The sequence below is a fragment of the Ascaphus truei genome (assembly GCF_040206685.1).
Source record: "Ascaphus truei isolate aAscTru1 chromosome 2 unlocalized genomic scaffold, aAscTru1.hap1 SUPER_2_unloc_5, whole genome shotgun sequence".
In the NCBI taxonomy this organism is placed as follows: domain Eukaryota; kingdom Metazoa; phylum Chordata; class Amphibia; order Anura; family Ascaphidae; genus Ascaphus; species Ascaphus truei.
The window spans coordinates 369,670-372,175 of record NW_027453819.1 but is presented as its reverse complement, the minus strand read 5'-3'; the positions used below and the strand labels follow the sequence as shown (position 1 = coordinate 372,175).

Genomic DNA, 2,506 nt, shown 5'->3' with positions numbered 1-2,506 from the left:
AAACTTCCTGGCCGTAGAAATATTCCAGGAAGAAGGGAAATTGAACACGTGTGTTTTTAAAGAAGAGGACGCGTGTACTTATTTATGTCCGAAGAGCAACCATCACGCCAGATGGATAGATATAATAATATATACTGTATAGATAATATACTGTAGGGACCGTTTGTGCGATTAAAGCGTCAAAACTCTAAGGAGCAAAACTTTGTCCAACAAGCAGAACATTTGAAACCCAAATTCTCCAATAGAGGCTATGATCACGTCCTGGCAGAAACGGCTTGTGAAACGTCTAGTAAAGTAGATAGAAGTATATTATTGAAGAAGAGAGAGGAAATTAAGAAGAAATAATGCAAGGCTATTAACTATCAGAGAGATGTGAACCCTCTATTTATAACGAAATTTAACCCAATGCATTATAAGATAAAGATGCTTTAAACAAGAGTGTCATTAAGGAAGACCCCATTTTGGGTGGTGTCATAGACCAGGGGCGCGCACATTTATTTTGCTGCGCCGCCCCCCCCTCCCCCCGCCTTGCTCACTCCATTCCTGCACCCCCCCTTTACCTCGCGTAGCGTCAAATGATGCCGCGGGGTCGTATGACGTCACCCGCAGCGTCATTTGACGTGGCGTTACCAAGGCACCTGTGACGTCACATGACCCCGCAGCGTCATTTGACGCCGCGTTGCCATGGTCACGCGTCTCGAAGCCGGCTGCACCTCGGTAAGTAGAGGTTGCAGAGGCCTCCCGCGGTCCCCCGGAATTTAATTGAAATGCCTCGGGGAAGAGCGCGGGAACTCTGTGATATACAAACACAGGATGGCCGTATGCTATTTCTTTAACTATATTGTTTAGTAAGTAGTGGGACACCGGAGTTTATAAAAACACATTTATTGTTAATATTATAAATATAGGATGGGCATCAGAGACGATTACATTCAAAAAAGGATCAACTCTGTGGACATGTAGCTATGTGCAACCGTACCTGCCTTGTAACTGTGTAGCATTCATCTTTTATATATGCATCTTCTTGCAGTTGTTAGATTTTGGGAAATCCCCGCCTGCGACTTCGATAAGAAACCAAGAGTGTTCTCACCAAAGATCAAAACACATATAAATAATATTGTACAAAATAGCTTTTCCTTCTGACATCTTTATACCGTGTATTACAATAATAATTCCTTTGCATGTGGCAGCTGAGGGGTGAACGATCTTAAAACACCCTGTAGCTGCCGTGATTTAGCGGGTACACTACATGTTATTGGCTCCTGTGTGGCCCCTGGCTGGTTTTGGGCTATCAGTCTGCCTTCCTCCTGGCAGTAATCCCTGGTCCTTACAGTGCCAGGAGTAATCATGGGTTTTCCCCACACCTCTCCAGCTCAGTGAGTCACAGAGAAGGTAGTGTAATCAAGCTTGGTGTCCAATCAAGGGCAAGGGGCTGGTTCCTGCTGGATCTGTACTTAAGGGGTTGCACTTCCTGAATGTAATCAGTCTGCCTCTACCTTGAGAGAGGCATAGTCTACGCGTGGTCAGTGGTGCAGGGCTCTGTACACTGTATGCCCTCCGTTAGGGGAGCGGTGGGAGACAGTTCCCCTTACTCTACCAGAGTAAGGGGAGAGCTAGGACTGCTCGTGGTGCCCGCTGGCTGGGAGTGTAGGTCCAGGGACATCCTAAGGGTGCAGGCCCTATATGCTGCTGAATGACTGCTGTGCCGTGTGCAGAGAATAACGTGATCCTGTTTAATATACTTCTTGAATAAAGAGATCCTGTTTAATATACTTCTTGAATAAAGAGATCCTGTTTAATATACTTCTTGAATAAAGAGATCCTGTTTAATATACTTCTTGAATAAAGAGATCCTGTTTAATATACTTCTTGAATAAAGAGATCCTGTTTAATATACTTCTTGAATAAAGTGATCCTGTTTAATATACTTCTTGAATAAAGTGATCCTGTTTAATATACTTCTTGAATAAAGTGATCCTGTTTAATATACTTCTTGAATAAAGTGATCCTGTTTAATATACTTCTTGAATAAAGAGATCCTGTTTAATATACTTCTTGAATAAAGAGATCCTGTTTAATATACTTCTTGAATAAAGAGATCCTGTTTAATATACTTCTTGAATAAAGAGATCCTGTTTAATATACTTCTTGAATAAAGTGATCCTGTTTAATATACTTCTTGAATAAAGTGATCCTGTTTAATATACTTCTTGAATAAAGTGATCCTGTTTAATATACTTCTTGAATAAAGTGATCCTGTTTAATATACTTCTTGAATAAAGTGATCCTGTTTAATATACTTCTTGAATAACGTGATCCTGTTTAATATACTTCTTGAATAAATAGATCCTGTTTAATATACTTCTTGAATAAAGAGATCCTGTTTAATATACTTCTTGAATAAAGAGATCCTGTTTAATATACTTCTTGAATAAAGAGATCCTGTTTAATATACTTCTTGAATAAAGAGATCCTGTTTAATATACTTCTTGAATAAAGTGATCCT

At 40.1% G+C, this 2,506-nt stretch overlaps 1 protein-coding gene across 1 annotated transcript in view; it reads left to right on the top strand.

Moving 5' to 3' along the window:
- The first annotated feature begins 684 nt into the window (after window positions 1-684).
- Window positions 685-2,506, top strand: part of CDK5 (cyclin dependent kinase 5) — a 71,736-nt gene continuing 69,914 nt past the window's right edge. Inside the window, 2 exon segments of the mRNA XM_075580487.1 lie at window positions 685-717; window positions 1,373-1,376. Of these exon segments, the coding sequence (XP_075436602.1) occupies window positions 685-717; window positions 1,373-1,376 (37 nt within the window).